This window comes from Equus quagga, chromosome 12 (assembly GCF_021613505.1).
Source record: "Equus quagga isolate Etosha38 chromosome 12, UCLA_HA_Equagga_1.0, whole genome shotgun sequence".
Taxonomy (NCBI): domain Eukaryota; kingdom Metazoa; phylum Chordata; class Mammalia; order Perissodactyla; family Equidae; genus Equus; species Equus quagga.
The window spans coordinates 16,891,489-16,912,962 of NC_060278.1; the positions used below are offsets into that span (position 1 = coordinate 16,891,489).

At 40.5% G+C, this 21,474-nt stretch overlaps 1 protein-coding gene across 5 annotated transcripts in view; it reads left to right on the plus strand.

Moving 5' to 3' along the window:
* Window positions 1–8,916: 8,916 nt before the first annotated feature.
* Window positions 8,917–21,474, plus strand: part of TRDMT1 (tRNA aspartic acid methyltransferase 1) — a 58,772-nt gene continuing 46,214 nt past the window's right edge. For 2 of the 5 annotated variants that reach the window (XM_046679867.1, XM_046679866.1), the window contains exon 1: window positions 8,917–9,042. In XM_046679867.1, the coding sequence (XP_046535823.1) occupies window positions 8,979–9,042 (64 nt within the window). In that variant the 5' untranslated portion in view covers window positions 8,917–8,978. Of the gene's footprint in view, window positions 9,043–14,542; window positions 14,563–21,474 lie in introns of those variants that run through there. The other 3 variants (XM_046679868.1, XM_046679869.1, XM_046679871.1) reach the window with 3 other exon arrangements.

The window sequence follows — 21,474 nt, forward strand, 5'->3', positions numbered from 1 at the left end:
TAAGCACCACATTAGATAAAGCAAGGCTTAAAATGGAAGCATCAAAATGAACTTATGATAGGGCCAGCCTAGTGATGCAGTGGTTAAGTTTGTGTGCTCTGCTTCAGTGGCCTGGGGTTCACAGGTTTGGATCCTGGGCACAGACCTAGCACTGCTTGTCAAGCCACACTGTGGCGGTGTTCCACATAAAATAGAGGAAGATTGGCACAGATGTTAGCTCAGGGCTAATCTTCCACAAAAAAAAAAAAAAAAAGGTTGACAGAGTTAAAAATGGCAGCACTAGTTCACGAGAATACAGCAAGTGAGCATTCTCAGCCACTGTTGATGGGAATTTGGGCCTTGTAGTCTTTTTGGAAATGAGTTTTGACCATATGCATGAAGAACTTATGTAATAATTATTATCTTTTACCCAGTAACCCCTCCTTTAGACTCTATTTGATGAAAATATCAGAGGGTTTGAACATTAATACGCAAGAAAGTTCACTATACTGTTCATATAATGAATAACTGAAATGTCTTAAACGTTCGATACTGAGAGAATAGAAAAACGAATTATTGTTGTTTAGGTACTATAGAAACAAGACAGGAAAGATATTCGGTAAACTGTTAAAAGTGGTTGGTTTTTAGGGGTAAGTATGGAATCAAGGTTTTATAGAAGGATGTATGTTTTTCTTTTTTATATTTTTGTAATTTGTTTTACCCCTCAAAATTAGCGTGTATTATTTCTAAAATTCAGAAAAAATAAGGATAATACTTAAAAAATTGTATATCTCTTTAATACACTTAATGAACTGCAGAAGTGGTAATGCTAAAAGGTTAAGTGAAAAAAACCCAGGGTAGAAAATATTAATGCAGTAAGATTGTGATTTTGGTAAAGTATAATAAGTGCAAAGACTAGAAGGTGAAACCTCAAAATGTTAGCCATAGTTCTCTCTTGTGGTTTTTGAACTTTCCTTTTTGTATATTTCCCTATTTTCCAAACTATGTGTAATGGGTGTGTTTTATTAGTAGTAAAAAAGAGAAAGAATCGGGGTGGCCCAGTGGTGTAGTGGTTAAGTTTGCTCACTTTGCTTTGGTGGCCCTGGGTTTGCAGGTTCAGATCCTGGGTGCAGACCTACACACTGCTCATCCAGCCATGCTGTGGCGGTGTCCCATATACAAAATAGAGGAAGATGCCACAGATGTTAGTTCAGGGACAATCTTCTTCAAGCAAAAAGAGGAAAATTGGCAACAGATGTTAGCTCAGGGCCAGTCTTCCTCACCAAAAAAAAAAAAAAAGAGAGAGAGAGAGAAAGAATGATCAGAAGAGAAGTTCTTACAGTTGGATTGGACTTTTGATACTCTGGGCATTTCTGATGGATGTTTGTTAGGTCTCTTTCACTTTTGGTGATGATTAAAAATTTCTTTTCCAAACAATAATGTCTCATCTCTATAGGGAACAAGTAATATGAAGAAGCTGCAGTCTTAAGCTTTTGGATTTTCAAACTGTGACCTCTACAAGGGTATATAAATACTGCTCTTTGTTGCATTCTTTTCCCACCCTATTCTAGGATTTAGTTCTAAAATGAAAGGAGTAAAAAAAGATACAACATGCAGATTCCTGACATTCTTTCCTAACCAGAATGATTTTTAACTCCTAATATGAATATTTTCCTCAAAATATATACCATCTCTCTTTTTTTGTTTATTATTTGATGCCTTCCAGACTCTTTTTTTTAAACTAGTGCCATCATCTCTCATTTCTCTTCTTTTAAAAATCTGATTCGGTGATTTGTAAATAAATCTGTTAACCTGGAAAACACTGATTTATGTGAGAATGAGCAAAACACATGAATTTTCTCCTTTTTATTCTTTGTAAAAAACCTGAATTATCAAAAAAGAAAAGCTGATGAGTGGAAAATAGATTAATAAGCATTTAAACATTCATAAACTTCATTGAAACTTACAGGCCTGTATTATCATTTATTATTGATATTATTCTATTATTAAAACATACTTTTGCTATCTACTGAGATATAGTCAATTTTAGTCATTGTGTCTTCTCTGAATGACTAAACACAGAACAAATCCCTGTGGGTCTGGTACTATATTTTAACTTAGCAATAATTACCTTAGATGGAAATGAAACGGATTCTTGATCTGCAGAAATAAGTTTAACTGTATATGACATCAGGGTTAATGGCCTCCAGGGCATTCCTGAGTAGAAAGACTAGGGATAAGTTGTGCTTGTGGTATCATGTTTACCTAAGTGACTTTGAAAGCTGATAAGGAAATACAAAGTTGACTTTTTCTTCTAATACAGTGAATAGATACAGTAAGGGCAGTACTATGGAACTGTTATTACGTTTCAGTTAGTTTTATCCCTGTTGGATCATATGAGAATGATCCTACGTGATATTGTTGTGTATCTAAACTAGTACCTAACTAGCAAAGGTAAAATGAAAAATCCTTATATATGGTTTTTCTCTGGATTTTAGTTTATTAGTACTGACAAGTGCAGCGATTAAGAGAAAGGACTATGAAGAAGAATAAGGGCTTTTATGGATGGTGTGTGTGTGTGTATGTGTGGTGTGTGTGGTATGTGTGTATGTGTGGTGTGTGGTGTGTGTGTGTGTGTGTGTGCTTTCCTTTTCCCGGTTTTGCTGGATCTGGTTTGTATGATTTTGTTAATTTGAACAGTTCTGGATGTTCAAGTGAATTACTAGAGAAAAGGAACAAAGTAATAACAGCCCTAAAAAGCATTTAATTTTTATTTCCTCTGTTCCCATCATGGGTCTTGCTTTACCTCCTGAAATGAATGAAGGCTGTAATAGAAAACAATAAGGAAAGACAGCTTGTTAGCTAATATGCAAATTAGTCTCTTGGTAATATACCCTTTTTGAAAACATACTAGGAAAATAATTCTATGTAATTGTTAGAAAAATTGGGTTGCATCTTATATTATGACAAAGTTGTTTAGAAAGTGGAAGGAAACTGGCATTTATTATCCTGGGCATCTTACTGAGTTACATGTATATACAATCTCAATTAATAATTGAATACAGACCACTGCCTTGTAAATATTGCCCGTGTTTCACAGATGAAGAATGTGAGCATTAGAGGCAGGACTCATATTACCCCATTCCTTCTAAGGACCATGTTTCTTGCACCGTATCAAGCTGTCTTTGTAGGAGTGACTGGGCAGAAACTCTATTACAAATGTTAGTCATTAGTCTCTGAGATGGTTCCTCTTTTGCGAAGCAAAACTAACCTCTTTCTCTGACCTTTATAACACGCATTGCCCTAAGAGTTCAGGTGAGCTGCACTGATTTCTAAAGTTGCCCTCTTTCCTCAGGCCAACCTGTTGTCCGGAGTGATGTATTCTGCCGACTAGGGCTGCTTTAGTGTGGACCCCTGGCTTTGCCTCTGGGTACAGGGGCCCACAGGCATGGGACAGCAGAGCCTACTAACGATCTTGTGTACTAAGTTACCGTGTAGCCAGTCCTGGAAAGACCTCTGGAGGAAACTTGAGTTGGAATTCCCTGTTCCCCACCCAGCTGTGGGCTGGGGCACGTTACCTACACCTTCTGGATTGCTCTGCCGTCATCTCTCAAACTAGGTCAGGTGGAATCAGTGGTTTACAATTCATGTCCCACGCAGGCACTTAGAGGCAGCCATGGGGGTTGATGGGGGCGGGGGAGGTGACGTGGCCTTGTTCTTGGTCCACTACTATCCACATTACAACAACAGAACAGCCGTGTGTGTTGTATGTTGTGTGCGTGTGTGTGGGTGCAAGGGCGCTCACTCCCCCTCTCCCTCTCTGCCCTGATTCTAAATGAGATTTTCTTTGAACAAAAGCTGCTACATCTAAAAACAGTCGGAAAAACACTGGACCAAACAGTCCTTAAGGTTCCTTCCAGCTCGAACTTTCCACGAGCATTAGAAAAGCAGTTTTAAAGATAGAGAAACTCACTATCTTTAACTAAAATAGAATCTTTAAAATTGGCTGCAAAACATTTTTAAGTTAGAGAGTTTAGAAACAGCCTCAAAGAGAAAAGGCAATGTCAAAAATCTACGACTCAGTGCTTTGAAACGGCAACGCGATGAGGCAAACTGCGTCATTTCTATGCATTTCAGCAGAAAATCTGTAATTAAGTTTCCTCTCGATTCCAGTTTTAGAAAACATTTATTCATTTACTTCTTCTGAGGTAAGTGTGAGATAGTATTCACAAACGGAAGTCACTAGAATATACTTCATAACAGAAAACTACGGTTCCTTCAGGATACCATGAAGCTCATTTTCCATCTGTTCTTTTTCTCTTGGAAGTTTATGACGTCATCTGATAGAACACATCTGCTGTTTCCCCTTTCTTTTCCTTTGTGACAGTCTGTGAATAAGGTGACGGGACACCAGAGAAAGAACAGGAATGTTTGGCTACAGGTTTGCTTTTATTTGAGTTCCTTTTACTACATATTTTTGGGGCGCCTACTTTAAATCAGTGTTCCATATGCACTAATTAAGCAGTTGCTACACATTTCAACACTGTTCATTTATTGATGGGCTACCCATAAAGTTATAACTTCAGGAGACTGTCACTCTTGAGCAACTCTGCCCGCTAGAACTTTCTGTGATGATGGAACGTTCTCTATCCTTGCTGAGCAGTACTGTAGCCACCAGCCACAGCTATCGAGTGGCTATCGAGCACTTGAAACATGCCTAGCGTAACTGATGGACTAAATATTTCATGTTAATTAAGTTAATTTAAACTGAAATCACTAGGTGTGTCCAGTAGCTACCCTATTGGACAGCGTAGCTCTAGAGAATCAATAAAATTGGTAAAATAGTTCTATGCTCAGGGAATAGAAGGTATTAAATTGGTTTTTTCATTATTGGAACTTTATGGTTAGAAATAGAGTACAGATTTCTATACTTTTAAAGTGTTTTTAAGTAAAAATTTTTTCAGTGCTTGGCGCATAAGAGTCAATAAATGATTGGATGGTATTAATGGGTCCCCCTTGCCTCCACCCCAGTCTCACTAACTCATGCGTCCTGGGTAAAGTCACGTTGACAATTTTCCCCTAAGACTGCCAGACCTGTCCACCCACCTGTCACAGCTGTCTGGTGTTTCTGGGAGTTAAGAGCGAGGGAGTGTTTCTTTTCCTGCGTGTGCTGCTGTCTGTCTGCTGACTTCCTGTGCTTCTGTGCTCAGCAGCCGCTCGGTCACGCCCGTGGCCTCTGGCCTTCCCTCCTTCCTTTCACACTGCTCTAAGCCCAGGCTACTCCTTGACGCCTCCCACGAGCTCCCCCACAGCCCTCAGACGCCGTGCCTTCTGTACCACTTTACAATACGCTGACCTGTCCTTGCTTGGGTCCCAGTGTTCCGTTACGGTTCCTAAAACGAGCATCCCCAACCGGAGCATGATTGACTCTGGGGCTCAGAGTCCTGCCATATGACACACAATTGAAGGAACTGAGAACCCCTCACTTACAAAATGTTATTATATAAATCCTTTTCATAAAACATACCTTTGTATTGTGCTGGCCGCTAGGCTAAGTGCTTTTCTCATCTAACCCTCATAGCCACAGCACGTCCTATTTTTACACACTTTAGATGTGTGCTTAGGCTCAGAGAGGTTAAGCGACTTTCCCAAAGTCACATAGCTTGGAAGCAGCAGATCTGTGATTTCTATTTATACTCTGTAGCTCTGGAGCTTGCAGTGTTAACCACGACGACATTCATTACAGAAGAAGGAGAGTTCTACAGAATTAGTGCAGAGGGCAAATCTGAAAGGAAGTGGATTTTAGGGCACGCTAATTCAGGCTCTTCGCCAAGGCACACCGCACTCTCGGAAGTATGCTGTGCCACTCACGCTCATGAGCAGCTCATAAGCAGAGGCCTAATGCTGGCAGACCAGGACTTTTGGCGGATGAGCCTCAGGGCCTCCTCAGTTCAGATTTCTTTGGAAGATAATCTCCTCTCTTGAGGATGTATATTGCCATTTCGCTTCCATATGACTACTTTTTAATTTTCCATGCAATTCATGTAGACCATTCTGTGTAATACCAGAATGTAATTTATTCATTACTCAAATTGGCATGAGCAGGGTATTCGCTCCCTGTAGCATGTTTGAGTGTGGAGTAAAGTATGGCCTGGATCATGGAATCTCAAAGATGATGGCAAAAAGTATTTTAAGCGTTTGGCAGACTTCGTTTAATTTTGTTAGATATTAATGTTCAGTGAAATGACAGGCAGGAGAGGAAGAATAAAACATTAGATTTCAATAGAAGGTATACGATGAGCCCTTAAATAATTGAGAGTACGCTATTATTATTTTAATATTCTCCTTAGTATTAGATGTGCCCCTTAATTATTTTTGATATGATTCACATGTGCCAGGCGTTGACTAGCATACTGGTTTTTTTGACAAGTGTATTTTCTCTGATTTGAGGAAAAATGCACTGAATATCCTGAAGTCCAAGTTTTGGTGTTTTTATTTACAAAAAGCATGCTGAGTTTCTCTGATTAGAATATAAGCTCTAGTGGACATATCCTTGAGGATGCCATAGGATTAGAAAGCATTTTTCTCCTGTAAGAATATTTGGGATTCGCTTTGGGAAACAGCAATCCTACCTTTTTTTCTTTATATGCCCATCCTACATTCCTCCTTAACTACTCCCAGTTGTGGCACTCCCCACCCCTCGCCCTCCTCATGCAACTTGTGCAAGTGATTAGAGGAAAAGGCATGCATAACGGGGGGAGAGGGGGTCTAACATCTACAGATGCCTCCATGGAGACATAAATTATAATTATGGAGAAAGCTTTCATTCTGGAAACGATTATCACACGTGATAAGGTTTAGAGAAGTACCATGTAAAGAGATGACATGGTCTCTATGAAGTAAAAATTGGGCTCGAAAAAACGGAAAGGATTTAGTGAGAGGAACTGGTGGAATCTGTATTTCAAAAGACTGGGATGAGGGTGGATTGAGGAACTGGAATAAGTTAGGTTTCTAGCCTGGGAGGCTAGACAGAAGGTGCCACTTGAAGTATAGGTCTTGATGAAGGCTAGGATTTTCAGCAGGGTACAGAACATAAGCAAGGATCTTTAAGCAGGGAAGTGGAGACACAAAGGGTGTTTGGGGAATGCTGAGCAGTCTAGTTTGCAAGAGTTCAAGAAGGGAGAAAGCAAAGTTAACAGGGCTACATTGTGTAAACAGTTTGTAATCAGCCTGTGTGGGGATGCAGTTCTACCTCCCTTCTTCTCAGTATTTGGGTAAATTTTCTTTTTTTTTTTTTGCTGAGGAGGATTGGCCCTGAGCTAACATCTGTGCCAGTCATCCTCTATTTCGTTTGTGGGTCACCACCACAGCATGGCCACTGACCAGTGGTATAGGTCCATGCCTGGGATTCAAGTGGGAAGCAGAGCACACTGAACTTCACTACTAGGCTACAGGCCAGTCCCATGAGTTTGGTGTTTTTCATGAAATCTTCCATTTACTTCTGTCCTGTCTCTTCCCTACAGAGTAAGATCCTTGGTCATATTTATTTTGATTTATAGCACTAAAGTTAAACAGATTCTAGATGTATTTATTATATTGGTTGTTGACCGTATATAAATCACTGTGACTAACAGCTCCCTTTATATGTACTGATATACATTTATGGTATAATATTATGTAATAAATATTAGAAAAGTGCTTCATGCATTATATATATGATGTTAGTGTGTACATGATTTCTATAAGTTGACTTGGTTTAAGAGCACATTTGCTTAAAGCAGGTTTTTAAAATGTCTCCTTTCTAGATATTTCAGTTTGAGCAGATAACTAACGCGAGGCCAAATCAGGCCTCACTTTTTCAAATTCTATCTCAGCCACAGAATCACAGGTGCAGGGCCCTCAGCTGATCCTTGCCCTCTCTTCCTTCCCCTTTACAGATGAGGAAACCAGCCTCAGCGTGGTCACACAACTAGACACTGGCAATGCCGGGGTTGGGACTCAGTTCTGCGGTATGTTAACACACACCCCATCTCATCTGAAATAAGTGACCAATAAAAAAACATTTAAAGGCCAATACACATTTACAATTTAAAAATTTCATAGGACACATCAGAATGGATCCGTTTCATAATTCAGATACGGAAGTCTTTTCTCTGTTATATTAGCACACATGCGGAGTTCCTAACAAATCAGTTATTAACTCGTTATTGCAAATGGTACTCCACGATTTTTCGTAAGAAAAGTTAACACGTGGCAGTAGCAGGAACAATAGAAGGACGCTTCACAATGAGAACGCTTCCTCTCCCGCATTGGGAAGCAAGGTCCTCGCACCTGGAGGCCCATAAACAGTCCAACATTACATTAACAGCAGATCCTACGTTGTGGGTATTTTCCAAGCTAAACTATAACTAACTCCGCTAAGTTACTCTGTATTTGCACGCACCGGGCTCTGCGGCACGCGTGCTACTTTCTGTACTTGACATTCTGGGACCTTCTCTGCGGAAGCAGCTGATCTATTTCCACAACCCGCGCAGGCACACCACCAGCCACGTGGGACGTGCTGAAGCTTAATGGCACGAAGGTTTGGGCACTTCGGGCTTCCAAGGCACGGAAAAGCGGCCTGCCTGAAAAATGAGTGTTTCTGGATTCTAACCTGTATTCATTCATTTTAAAGCAAAGGTAGATTTGCCCCTCTACGAGCTCCGCATTTTTTTTCCTTCTAAGGGCTCTGAATATATCTTAAAAGGAAGCTGGAGCGTAAATCAGGCCACAGCGTGGCTGCTAGGCACTTGGGAGACCTTACTGTTTCCTGCCCTTTGTCGCCCTGGGACCCCCGCCAGCCCCGCGCTGCCACGTGAAGCCCAGAGCCTAAGCGGTAGGAGAGGGGGGAACCGAAAAGCCGCGGAACCAGAGGCGAGGGAGAGGCGCGGACGGAGGGAAGAGGAGCAGGCGGACCGGCAGGCCTAGCTCTGAGGCGGAGGCGGCGGCGGCGACGGGGGATGGAGCCCCTGCGGGTGCTGGAGCTGTACAGCGGCATCGGGGGCATGCACCAGGCGCTAAGAGGTGACAGGGCGCCGACGGTCTCTCTCTTTCCTAGCGCGCCGCCGCTGGGCAGAGCTGCCGCGCCAGGACTGCTGGGGCGGCGAGGCGCTGGAGGCGGAGCCCGGGGGTGGGGGGGGGCGGGCGCTGGTTGTCATGGAAACCGCTCTGGGGCCGCGGCCCCGCCCCGCCTTCAGCGGTGTCCGAAGCGGGGACTGGGCGCCTCGGAGGACTCTGCTTGTGAGTCCTGTGCCGTGAAGTCAACGAAAATGGGGGATAAGGCGGGGGCGGGCCTCGGCCGAGTGCTAGTGCCCAGTTCTAAGTGGGGGGTATTTAGAGGCGTGGGGACTCGGTCCTTGGCCCTCTGGGAGGTCACAGCGCGGGAGGGGAGGTCACTGGGCCCGGCTGGGCCGCTGAGGGATGGCGCTTCACAGGCGTCCCTGTAGTTCAAGGTAGAAGTTAGCTAACCCTAAGTGGAACCGTCGGGGAAGCATCAAGAAAAAACCTGGTCCATTCTGATCATTGCAAAGAAGCAGCAAATCTCGATACGTCATGTGCACATACGTTTAGGCGCCAGAAGTGACTTCAGACTTAGTTGCAGTGTGACTTTGGGCGAGTTCCTTCACGTTTTTGAACCCATTTCCTGGTTTTAAAATGTGAAACGTAATTCTTTCAGAGGAGTATGAGGATTAAAGAGAAGGCGTGTACAGTGTTTAATAAGGCCTGCTACATTGTAGCCACTCAAAATATTATGAATTATTATTATCCCTATCACTTTTAGGACCTCTTCCATTTTGAGGTTTTAAATTTCTTTGCTGATAAGTTGGAACTGAAAGCTTTATTTTCGGTGATATTCACCCAGAAATATTTGCTGAGCTCCTATTCCGTGCCAGGCACTGGAGATAGAGAGTGACAATAGACTTTGAAGATGCATGTTTATTAAGTTACTAAGGGAACCATAAAACGAAACTTCCCTGCTTCCTTTTTTAGGACCAAGGGTAACAGAGACTGATACTGTAAGATGCAGACAATTGGTAATGAGTTGAGCATATCAGTTTTCTGAGCGTATGTATTGAGTTTTGATGCTAGACTAGGTTAGTGATTAATAAATTTTTCTTACCAATTATTTGCTTGGCTCTCTATGTTCAGATCTCATATCAAAACTTACTAGCCTGAAAACAAAACTCTACTACTGTTTGCTCTCTTAGTTGATTTTGTAAGGTATAATATCAGTATTTTTTCCCATGTCTTGAAACCCCTTAAAGAACATGATTTTTAAATATTGCTTAGTACTTTATCATAAGCTGTAATCCAGCCACTCCTTAAATGTTGAACATTAGATTGTTCTTCAATTTTTTGCAAGTATAAATGTGCTAAAATTACATCTTTGAGTATAAATCCTGATTTTCTCTTTAAGCATGTTTTTTAAAAGTTAATTCATGCAACAATAAAAGACTTACTATTGCTAATTACTAAGTAAAAAATTAGGAGAATTTTTCAGGCTTTTGATAGATAATATAGCACATTGCTTTTTAGATGTTTATGAGTGCCTTCTGCAACTACATTTTCATCAGGATTTATATTATCCCTTATTAACCTTTGCTAATTTGACAGGAGAAATTGTATAATTTTAATTTGCATAATTTTGGTTAATGAAACAGTTACATATTTTCTCTCCTATCAGCCAATGCAACCAGATTTGTACACATTTTTCTATTGCCACTGCTACTCTCTTGAATCTAAGCTATATCAGGTCTTACTTAAATTACAGAGATGGTTTCCACCTCCTCCCCTGCTTCCCCTCTGCCTCCCTACTCCATCCTTTCTCCACATAGCAGGCAGAATGACCATTTGCACAGTAAACTGGACCATGTAGCTTCCCTGCTTAAATGGCTTCCCTTTGAGGTTAGAATCACAGTCCCACCTTCTTACTAGGCTGTGAGGTTTGCCTTCCGTCTGCCTCTTCAGCCTTATCTGCCGCTCTCCCCTGGGTCTCTTTCCAGGCTCACAGGTCTTCTTGGCTGTGTTCCTCAAAGCCTCCATTTCCTGCTACCTTCTGGCCCTTGCTTTTGCTGTTGTCTCCACCCAGAGCTCTGACCCCAGACTTTTCCACTGCCCTGCATTGCATCGCTCCTGTCTTCGTTCAGGTGCGGCCTCTTCAGAGCAGCCTTCCTGCTGCCTCTCTGCCCTGGTGCTCGCACACCTTTTGGGTTTGAGTCTACATATCAGAGATTTTGACTCCTAATCATCTCTGAGGCGAATATTTTCCCTGCATCTTTGTCTTCCAATGTTCATTTGTTTGATGTACCAAAGTTTAAAATTTTTCTGTAATAAAATGCATTGATGTTTTCCATGTGGTTTTTATATAATAATAAAGACTAGTAACAATGGCAGCTAACAGTAACTTTTTTAAGGACCTTTTATGTGTCAGGCCGTGTTTTAAGTATGTGACAAGCTATCTAGTTGTAGAGCCAGTCTTGTAACCTAGGTCTCTCCACCCAATGTCTTAACTATGCTATGCTCCCATTTTTCTGGTTAGATCCACTACTTGAATCTTTACCTTAAATAATAGTGAGAAGCAGTACAACAGAAATAATGTTGGACTTAAATTTTGACAGATTTCTAGATAAGGTTTATGATTGAATTTTTGTGTGTGTGTGAGGAAGATTGGCCCTGAGCGAACATCTGTTGCCAATCCTCCTCGTTTTGCTTGAGGAAGACTGTCACTGAGCTAACACCTGTGCCAGTCTTCCTCCACTTTGTATGTGGGATGCCACCACAGCATGGCTTGACAAGCAGTGCTAGGTCCACACCTTGGATCTGCATCGGCAGATTCCGGGCCACCAAAGTGGAGTGTGCGAACTTAACTGCCACACTACTGGGCCGGCCCAGGATTGAATTTTTTTTAATTATGGTAAAATACACACAAGGTAAAATGTGCCATTTTAACCATGTTTAAGTGTACAGCTCAGCAGCATTAGGTACATTTGCAATGTTGTGCAACCATAACTACTATCCGTTTCCAGAACTTTTTCCTCATCCCAAACGGAAACTCTGTGCCCACTAAACAATAACTCCCCATCTCCGCTTCCCCCAGCCCCTAGTAGCCACTATTCTACTTTGCCTCTACTAATTTGTCTCTTCTAGGTACCTCATATCAATGAAATTATATAGTTTTTGGGTCTGGCTTATTTCACTTAGTATAATGTTTTCAAAGTTCATCCATGTTGCAGCATGTGTCAGTATGTCACTCTTTTTCATGGCTGAATTATATTCTGTTATGTGCACATACCACATTTTGTTTATCCTTTCATCTGTTGATGAACTTGGGTTGTTTCCAGCTATTGGCTATTATTAATAATACTGCTATGAATACTGGTATATACGTTATCTATTTGAGTGCCTGCTTTTAATTCTTTTGACTGTATGCCCAGGAGTGGAATTGCTGGATCGTATGGTAATTTTTTGTTTAAGTTTTTGAGGAACCACCATACTGTTCCACACTGGCTGCACAATTTTGCATCCCCACCAGCAATGTATGAGGGTTCCAGTTCTTTCATCTCTACCTCTTTGACTTGTTATTCCACTTTTCTGATAATAGTTATCCTAATGGGTATGAAATGATTTTTTTTGTGTGTGTGGTTTTGATTTACATCTCCCTAATAACTAAAGAAGCTGAGTATCTCTTCCATGTTTTTATTGGCCATTAGTGTGTCTTCTTTGGAGGAATGTCTGTTTAAGTCCTTTGCCCATTTTGGAATTGGGCTTATTTTTATTATACTGTTGGAGGAGTTCTTTATATATTCTGGATAGTAATCCCTTATGAGTTATATGATTTACACATATTTTCTCCCACATAGCTGAATTTTAATGGTTATAAAAGGTAAATTTAATTTCTTAAGCAGCGTGATAGATTTTCCCTAAACCCAATGGACATTTTAATACCTCAATAAAAGTTTTTCATCCTCAGCAGTGTATGCAATATGCTATTGTATTGTTGCAGTCGCTACATAGATGATTCTATATCTTCTAAGTTTCATCTAACTTTATTTTATATCTGCATGTCCATGTATTTACATAATCTACATGCTATGGTATTCCTATTTGTTCCTGTACAGCTTCTAGCACAGCACCACACTTGTGACAGGTTGTCTGTAGATGACTGTTGAGTTTGTTATTGATTTGATAATCATTCTACCATTATGTTGATAAAACCATAGTTTACTTAGCCCAAAGTTTTGTATGATACAAAATTCTTGGTTGCAAACCACAGAATCTACTCTCCAGCTAGCAGAAGCAGAAAAAGTAAAGGGCATTTGGAAGCTCACAGAGTCTGCAGGACACCCAGGAAAAACAGGTCAGGGGAACAGGAACACTACTCAAACCACACTCCAGGCGTTGGCACTGCAAAGTTTCAAACTGACCTGACAGCTTTCACTAGTAAAGCTGGGGACTGGATGTGAGAAGTGCCCTTACCGTTTTCCCCTGAAAGATGGGTGCTTCTACCACTTCTCTCACAAAATAGATAGATTTCTCATTTGCTTCCTCATATCGCTACTTCTGAATTGAAGTTGTATATGGGTGCAGTTGGTTGGTGGACGTTAGATCTCCTTGCCAGACAAAGGAAGCCGGGAGAGTGAGTTCTGGCTTCTGTTTTGGGAAGAAGGGACTCATAATGTGGCAAGATTTTCAAACAGGAACCATAGGCAAAGATTCTAGATGGCCGCAAGAGTAACAAATATCTGTTACATTCTTTAATACATGTTGCCCCTGTCAAGGGGCCACTTATGGCTGCTTCGATATTATTTGTGCCTGCGTAGTCTGTAAAAGTTTTGGCTAATGAGAATCTTACAAGCGAAAATAACTCCTTTCAGAAAACAGTACACGAAGTAGTTTCATGAGTATATATTGGTGGAGCCTGCCAGGGCACCTGCAAATCTAAATGCTGAGCAAATAAGATTCTGTTTTTCTCATAAAATATAATATCAGGGAAAGAGCAAAGTATGTTTGAAGGTGGTGAATACAGGAAAGCTCTAGCTGATTACTCCTGTATACGTAGTCAACTATTGAGACAGCCTTACAAGCAAAACAACCTGCCCTACCAGGTAATTTCCAGAGGTCTTTCAAGGTGTTGGTTTTGAGTTTTAACCCCGTAGTACTTAATAATTTTTAGTAAGAATCATTCAGCCTTAATATTTTCTGTTAAAATGTTAGGCGTCTCATTTGTCCCTCATTAGTTTTTATTTTCTGGATCTCTTTTGTTTTTATTTCTCAATGGCTTACATGCCAACTTGGGAGTCTACCAAACCGCTTTGTAATTAAGCGTGCTTGTAACTGAATGAGGCAAGTATATTATGATGGAATGTACATCTGAATGTCACCTAGGGGTATTTTTGGAACATCAGTTGTGAGGGGCTGGAATTTGAACTGCTTGATTTTTTTTTCTTTTATATTTGTCTTTGAGATTGTAAAAGTGTCCTCTTTATGCCTATTTTCCCATAGGTATTCTTATGTGACTTGTTGCTAGATTTAAAGTGAAGCAAGGTAAAATTTATCCCATTTGAAAATATGTATCATTTGTTCTCTGTTATCTGTGGAAGTTATCAGATTGTTTTTTCCAAACTTGAAATACAAAGAAGAAATAGGAGGGATGAATTTTGTGTATTCAGTAAAGGAGAACCCTAACTTCCAATCGGCTGATGGAATTACCTGTCCTTTAAGTGATGAAAAATGAATGCTTACTTCACTGCAGGTTATTTATTACTCTATTTCACAGACCAAATTGCTTCTCCCGTGTTAATGAATAGATGACCAATTTAATTTGTGTCGGGCCCTATCTTTTGGGTTTTTTTAGGGAGCTCAATAAATACTACGCCTTTTCCTAATTCTGAACAAATGACAAATAAAACAGAAGAGTAAGGCAAATAGGAAATCAAAATCTGTGTGATTTTTCTTACTAACAAAGGCTGAGTTGGAGGATGTAGCTTAGAGAGAGGGCCAATGGGTCAGCTGATATTCAACCAGAGAATTAGGAAGCGAACCTTGTGGGCACAGCTGGAGAAGCAGGCAGAACACACGTGCCCTGTGGGTAGCTTAGTCCCAAAAGGAGCACTGGTGGAGCTGAGCAAGCATGCCCTGTTTATTCGCCCCGGTAAGCCAACTAGAGAAGTCACTCTTCCTTCCAGGGGAGAAGAAGTAGAGAGAGAGGATCGGGGAAGAGTTTAAAATGGACAGAAACCACTCACTTGGAAGAAACAGCCGTAGTGGGAAGATACACACCTCACATTTACATTACTTTTGCCAAATGCTTTTAGGAATCCTTCAGGTGGTCTAGTTTTTCTGTTTGGCTTCTATTTTGCAAATTCTATCGTTCTTTTAGTATTTGATACTTAAACTATCTCTGACAACCATTTGGTAGTGTCAAATAATTTGAACTATGATGGTTTGTTTTTAGAGCAGCTGGGTCTTAAATCATTCTGTTATTCGGTGCTGTGAGATAGTGACAGTAGGCAGTGTGTATGTGGGACAATTTCAGGGAGAGGCCATTTCATTTCCTGGGGAAGAGCATAGTTCTATTGTCTGAAGGCCTTGGTACTTCCTAGTATGTGACCTTGGGGAAAAATGAAACTTTCTGTGCCTCAGTTTCCTCTTCTATAAAGTAGGGACAATAATTGTACCTACCTCAAAGGGGAATTGTGAAGATTGTGAATTAATAAAAATAAAGCATGTAAATGGTGCTTGGATGTGGGAAGTGCTCAGTAAATATGGGCAACTATTATCAAAAATCTTAAAGTTATAGAAAGTTATTACATCTTAAAAATGGCCTTTAGAAGAAATTAAATATTTGAAGTTGTCAAAGAGCTTTCAGACTAGATTTGAATTATGCTGGAATAAATTGGTGGAGGAAGGAATTATTTATAGCCACAAAAGATGATACAGAATGGAAATTAAGACGTAAAAGAGAAGGGCAATGAAGAGAGTGGAATATTCTATTTTGCCCTCTAAATTTTCTGGAAAGCTTACTTACCGTCTCCACTAGGGAACAGATTTCTTAATCTGGATCCACTTCATGATCATTTCCCTGGCCTCCTTCCCAGCGTTTTCTGAACTACTCCATATGTTCCTCTGAGTGATAAAATTAATGCCGTTATTTAGGAATAAGACTGATTAGCCACATAATAGTACTTTCTCACGGGGTATTGTGAATGTTAAATGAAACAGTTGATGTATGAAAAATAATGTAGACACTCAGTAAATCTTAGTTCCCTTTCTTTTTCCCACATAGTTTTGTAACTAGCTTTCCTCTGTTAATTGTGTTGGCTTTCCTCATTGATAAAATCAGGATACTAATACTGCTAAGCTTATAGGCTCGCTAGGAGGATTTAATGAAACAGTGCATACACGGAGTTAGTAAATAGTATATAAGTAATACTGCTGATGTTACTTGGGAAGTTGAACATTTTCATATGCTTGTTATTTGTAATTATTCTGTGGCTTGTTGATGTTTCCGGTTATATATTCTTTTTCATAATTGGTGTTTGCCGTTCAATTATGTTTTGATATTTTTTTCCAAGCAGGATTTTGAAAGATACTTGGGAGTTTTCCAGATAGTCAACAAGGGAAAGGGTACACCGGACAGAAGAAAGATCCTGTATAGATACACAGACGTGAGATAGCATAGTCTCTGTGGATACATACAAGTATTAAGGTATTTTTACAGTGTAAGTGCTACATGAAAGAAGAAGTTTACAAGTTACCAAATCATGAAATGCCATGTGTAACCTGATAAGGTGCTTGGATTTTTATCTCCTAGGTCTGGGTAGCAAATAAAACTTAATGAATCTATTGGAGTCACGTTCTAGAAATTTTACCCTATGACCGCAAAGGAGGAGTGTGGATTAGAGGCAAGGTGGCCAGTTAGGAGATTTATGTTGAGAGGTGATGAAGTTAGGCAAAACCAGTAAATGGGGAAGAGAATTTTACTCGGGCTAAAGAGGATCTAAAAGTCAGTAAAACTGGGTAGTTTTTTGGGTGTGAGGTACCTACACTTCTGACTTGGGTGATTTATCGGATGGTATAGTCGCTAGTCAAGGTGGGGGAGAAATAATAGGTTTCATTTTAGACTTACAGAATTTGTGTTGTCTGTGGACCCATGGAAATGTCAAATAGGCAGCTGCTTGTGCATTTTGGACTGGAGGAGAGACAGAGGAGATAGAGATTTGTTTCTATGTATATGTTGAATGTATAGAGAAGGGAACCAACAAGATGGAACTGAGGGCAATGATATTTTGTGGCTAGATAGAGAAATAGTATTCACGGAGGGAAACTGAGCAGGAAAAATTAGATAGCAAGAAGGACAACCCCAAGAACATTGGGCCATGAAAATAAGGCGAGGAGAGGATTTCAAGGAGTGATTAGATAACACAAACCAAGTGAAATAGGATTAAAATAAATTATTGCACTAGTGGCCATTTCCTGGCTGGTATCCTATGTAACAGTCTTCTGAGAGGGATTCATCAGTGTGCCTTGATCGTCAAATAAGTTTAGGAAATTCTTCACATAATATTGTCCCTTGAGACATTCTCAGGAGACATTGATGTATCAAGAGTTGAGAAGCCCTGCAAAAAAGATGCTGTTTGGTTTAAAATAGCACTTCCTATATGTATTTGAGCAAGGGACACTTTGTTTTAGTGGGGGAGCAGAGTCCACTTGCTAGCATCCTGTAAAAGAATGTTCCTTAGAGCCTGTCTTGGGAGATGCCCGACTGGCAACAAGAAGGCACTGATGGAGCCGTGGGAGGAGATATCGGAAAGCAGTGGGTGGGTGAGTGAGAAGAAGTGTCCAGGCCACACAGATTGACTGATATGCATTAGGCCTGATCATGTTGACAACTTTGACCAGCTCTAAAGTAAACTTCTCGGTAACTTTTCTGTAAGGCAGGATTTCTTAATGTTCCCATAATCTCTGTTTTTTCTAAAGATGGACAAAACTTAACTCCTGGTTCTCCTTACGCCTCCCAGACTTGCTGCTCTTGCAGCCTTCCTCATCCCAGTAATGGGCGTCTCCGTTCTTCCAGGGGCCCAGACCCAAGTCTTGGAGTCATCCTTGTTCTTCCCTTTCACTCACATGAGCAAATTCTGTAGGCTCTACCTTCAAACTATATGTATAATTCTTTCATTTCTCTCCGTCCTCACCGTTACCACTTTGTCCACAATCTCTCTCACATTTTATCAAACTTAATTTATGTGCCATTCCATTTTTGCTTGGCCCCACCTGCCTCCTGGGCCCTGAGCTGCTTGTTCAGCATAGCCCCCAATTCTGCTGATGTTGCCTCATCCCACAACACTGCCAGTGGGTGGGGCCTTGGCAGTGCCTACCTTCAAAGTCTGGACTCAGATGAAGCATCAGGCTGTGAACGTGGGATCCAGCTGCTCCAGCAGCTGTCTGGAGGGGTTGGATAACAAAGCCCTAAATGGAGAGGAGGGAGAGAGTCATGCCTGTGAAATAATACAAAACATGTATTTTGGTCTCTGCCCCCAGTTCCTAGCTCAGAGCTCCTGAAGCCCTTGTAATTTCAAGGGTGATAGAAGTATCTTTTGTTCTAATGAGGCAACTCTTGGTTGGCTCCTGGATAGCTTGAGGATGGGGCTGGTCACCAGAAAGACCAAGGCATGCTTAACTGGAGATTAAGTTAATGATTGATCATGCCTACGTGATGAAGCGTCCATAAAAATCCTAAAAGTATGGGGTCTGTAGAGCTTCTGCGTTGGTGAACACATCCACATGCCAGGAGGATGGAGCGCCCCAACTCCATGGGACAGAAGCTCCTGCACTGGGGACCCTTCCAGAACTTGTCCTATGTTTCTCTTCATCTGGCTATTTATCCTCTGTATCCTTTATAATATCCTTTATTACATAATAAACTGGTAGATGTAAGTAAGTGTTTCCCTGAGGTCTGTGAGATGTTCTAGCAAATGATCAAATCTGAGGAGGGAATCATGGGAATCTCTGATTTGTTACCAAGTTGTCAGAAGTTGGGGGTAACCTGGGGATTTATGACTTGGGCTTGGTGTCTGAAGTGGGGGAAGTCTTGTGAGAATGACCCCTTAATCTGTGGGGTCTGTGCTAACTCCAGTTAGTGTCAGAATGAATTGAATTGTGGACATCGAGCTGATATCTCAGAGAATTGCTTAAGGTGGGGAAAAAATTCACACATCTGGTGTCAGGAGTTTTGTGAGTGTGGTAGTAGTGTGAGTAAAGGAGAAACGCAGGAGTATTTTTCCTATACATGCCTCATGGGTGACTTCTGACCACTAAGAGAAAGGATGAGGAAGGAGTCAGCAGACACATTCCTCTCCCTTCCTCCGCCTCCCAGTGTTCTTTGCTCAGGTACATATGGACCATGGATGGTGTTTTGAAGGGTGTTAATAGGTATTATGCAGGACACAAAACAAATGTGTGTGTGTGTGTGTGTGTTGGAGAGTGGTCAGATCGGTAGAATCATGGAGGGTTTTTGTATGTATAATTATATGTGAAATTTTAATGGAAAATAGAGATTTTTCTGTACCACATGAGAAAACATTTGAAATTTTCTCAAAATAATCTAGTCTATTAAGAATAAATTGGTTTTAACTCAATGCAGAATTTTAATTGTATGTTGATAATGAGCTATGGCGAAAATAATGAAGTTCAAGTGTTTTATTTTTGGCCATATGCTAGTTATTTGTTGATCTCTGAAAAACTACGCCAGTATAGTTTAATTCTTATTGTTTTTGATTCTTTTGACTATTGTTGACTTGGTGGGATGAAATAATGACTTGAGTTACAGCTGTTTACTGGTGTGTATGTGTGTGTGGTCACAGTCCACTGAGCCTATTTTGAGACTGTATCCAAACCTTTCTTGTCTGTCCTTGATGCTTACTTTCCTTTTGTGATTCGTCAGGGTCATAACCAAGAGAAGTATTGAATTCTTTTGTTCGAATATAAAAACAGTTTTTTGTCTGCTTTTTACTGATTATAAAAGTAGTACACTCTTATTATTAAAAAGAAGACCAAATTATCCAAAAATGCTTAACAGAAGAAGTAAGAATTACCGTCAAATTCTGCCTCTACCACCAAAACATAGCGCCTGTTGACATTTGCTGAGTTTTTTTTTTTCTTAATGTGCCTATACACACATACACATACATTTTACAAAACTTGGGTCATTACTCAACAGGATATTTAGTAACTTGCTTTTTGTACTTAAAATATGTATATCAGTTAATGTCAGTATATATGGGTATCATTTTTAATGTATCTATTCTCATACACGTATGTTGGCTTAAACATCTTTACTTGTCCAAATATTTCCTTAGCATATATTGCTGGAAGTGGAGTAGCTGGGTCTAACAATAGAAGAGTTGAATCAATGTATACTACAGCCAACATGAGGAAGGACACATTTCTTCAAATACTTGCTAGCGCTAGACAGCGTTTATCTTATAAAATCTTTGCTAATCTGATAGGTAAAACTGATGAATGTGGATTTCTGTCACTATTGGTGAGGTTCAGCATCCTTTTTTATGTTAATTGGTCATCGGAAAGTCTTTGGTTTTGAATTGTCCGTAATTGAAATTTCTATTTTAACTGTTTTTACTTTCAGAACTTGGGTTTTATAGTTGGTGACATCGTACAACTGAGAATGTTATGCACTCCTTAAAGACAGTGGAGATACAGTTTACAAATGGTTCCTTACATGTTTGTTGTATTTAGAATACATATGTAGGATTAGGTTGTTGGGTGGCCCCATAATGAAGTTCTTGTTCCCGAAATTGGGACTCCTGCCATTGTTGCCTCACTTTAGGACACTTGGGGAGTATTTGATGAAGAGAAGAGCTTTTGTTTTGTAGATATATAGTTAATTAATCACTCATTCACAAGGCTTTTGGCATTCCTGTTGCTCTGCTTGCCAAGTCGGAATTTGAAATGCATTTCCTCATAGTGACAAGTGATGTTTAAGTGTATTTTCTCTTGAATACCTATTAGAACTGCTATTTTCAAGAAAAAGAAAACTCAAACTGGTTTGTATAAAAGTTGTACATACAGACTCATATAATGACCAAGCCCAGAGGAACGTTTGGTTTGGGGTAGAGCTTGAAGAAGGGGCTCAAATCATGTCACTAGGAACCAGTTTCTTTCTCTTTGTCTCTCAACTTTGTTCCTTCTGGATTGGGTGCATTTTTATATACCCTCTTTTCTTATTGCATCAACATGGCTATAGTAGCCTCTGAACTTACATCCTTCCATGCTTGAAGTCAGCAGGAAAGATCAGGCATCTCTTCCTAGTTGCCCAAGAAAGAGCCAGGGGTCCCCTCTTATTGTGCTTCGTTGGCTTATTTTGAGTTGCATGCCCATCCTGAAACCACTTTGGCAGGTCTTGTTGACTCAGGCACTGATACATGCTCATCTGTGACC